This window comes from Vipera ursinii (assembly GCF_947247035.1).
Source record: "Vipera ursinii genome assembly, chromosome: 5".
NCBI classification, from domain to species: Eukaryota; Metazoa; Chordata; class Lepidosauria; order Squamata; family Viperidae; genus Vipera; species Vipera ursinii.
This window is the reverse complement of record NC_139518.1, coordinates 20,847,503-20,849,414: the sequence shown is the minus strand read 5'-3', so window position 1 is coordinate 20,849,414 and position 1,912 is coordinate 20,847,503. Positions and strand designations below refer to the sequence as shown.

At 40.0% G+C, this 1,912-nt stretch overlaps 1 protein-coding gene across 1 annotated transcript; it reads right to left on the bottom strand.

Moving 5' to 3' along the window:
* Positions 1 to 1,055: 1,055 nt before the first annotated feature.
* Positions 1,056 to 1,286, bottom strand: SPTSSB (serine palmitoyltransferase small subunit B; the record flags this gene model as incomplete). Its single annotated transcript, XM_083364876.1, has 1 exon — positions 1,056 to 1,286. The coding sequence occupies one exon, from the start codon at positions 1,284 to 1,286 to the stop codon at positions 1,056 to 1,058; it is 231 nt and encodes a 76-aa protein (XP_083221002.1).
* Between the last annotated feature and the right edge of the window lie 626 nt (positions 1,287 to 1,912).

The window sequence follows — 1,912 nt, the reverse complement described above, 5'->3', positions numbered from 1 at the left end:
CACAAGGGACAAATATTTCATTGCATGCAGGGCTTTTTTTCTCACAGAACGCTCAGAATGGAGTTCCGGCACCTTTTTTGGATGGAACCTTGTAGGGTAGGCAAGGCAGGTTGTATGACAGGTGTGAGTTCCGGCGCCTTTTTCTTTGACAAAAAAAGCACTGATTGCATGTAATTGTGCAGACATTTGATGCATACAACCACTTTTACGGGAAGCTTTGTGAGTTGCAAGAATACACTGATACACAAGCTTGTTCTTTGGCATTCATATTCCATCTATACAAAGTACAACAGTGGCATATTTCAAGAATAAAATATAATCTCCTTTGAATAAATATGTCTTTTCTGCTTTCTAAAAAGAAGCAGTGCCATAGTGCTGAATCTTCCATGTACATCATTTAGAGCAGGGGTCTTCAAACTTGGCACTTTTATGACTTGTGGACTTCAACTCCCAGAATTCGTCAGCCAGCCAGGAGTTGAAGTCCACAAGTCATAAAAGGGCCAGGTTTCAAGACCCCTATTATAGAGGGAAGTATTTTTCCCTGTGTTAAGTTACTTCTTCAGATACTAATTTGTTATGTTGTCCTAGGGAACATAGGTGAGCAGGCATCATCATCAAATTAAAAGCGATTGAATGTTTTGAAAGCCTTAACATATTTTTCCTGTTATTCCCCAATTAAAACATTTGTAGCTGTATGTCCTTCCAATTAAAATATCAACAAAACCCAAATCCTCAACTTAGATAATGTGAACCCAGACAAGTGAAATGTAAAATGCAAGTCGATTTTTTCTTGCTTGCATTTTGATTGCAAATCTGTCATGTGTGACCTCAGTTCATGAAACTAATTCCAGAGACTGACCCACGATTGGACTGAAGTTGTGCAAGCATGCATTTCAGTGAGGACCAGCCTGTCAAGGACACAGCATGGCTGAATATGTGCATTTGAACCAACAGGTTCACAATCACATCCAAAAGAAATCTAGGCTGAGCTGAGTATAATTGTGTGGGGAAAGAGTATTTCCAGAGAGGGCAAAGCCTTGAGTCGGTGCTGAGGGTCAAAATGTACTTTCCATTTGGCTTCCAAAGACTTGGGAGAAAAAATCAAAAGCCAAGCGGACATGGATGGGGATGAAAACATAGGCTGTGTACACCACCATAGCAACAACAGTAATTATGATAGTATTGAACATGGATCGTTCCCAAGGCTCCAGGACATAACTGCAGGTGACCAGGAGATACTGAAAATGCAGCCAGTTAATGTAATCCTTAATTTTCTTCAGATCCATTGTTGGCTCAAATGTCAGGAAACCTAAGAAAAGATAGAAAATGTAGAGTCACGGTGAAAAAACAAAACGGATTATCTTGTTATCAGTGTTCTAAAAAAAGAAATGTACTTCACCCAATGTATTGCCAACATACCAGAGCTGCATTAAATGAACAAGCCTACCATAAATATATCAAGCCAAGACGTAGGTAGAAATATCTATCTTTAAATCTCAATTATATTTTACATCCCCTCTTTTCTACTGTGGGAATGGCTGTGCCATAAAAAGTATCTGCCCTAGACCATCACTGATTTTGAAACCCCTATAATCTTTTACCTCCCAGCAATATTTGGCAAATGAATCACTGGAAACATCCAGAGATAATAATAATAATAAGTTGGAAGGGACCTTGGAGGTCATCTAGTCCAACCCCCTGCTCAGGCAGGAAACCCTATACCATTTCAGACAAGTGGCTGGCCAGTCTCTTCTTAAAAACTTCCAGTGTTGGAGCATTCACCACTTCTGGAGGCAGGTTTTTCCAGTGGTTAGTTGTTCTAACTGTCAGGAAGTTTCTCCTTAGTTCTAGGTTGCTTCTCTCCTTGACTAGTTTCCATCCGTTGCTTCTTGTCCTGCTTTCAGGTGCTTTG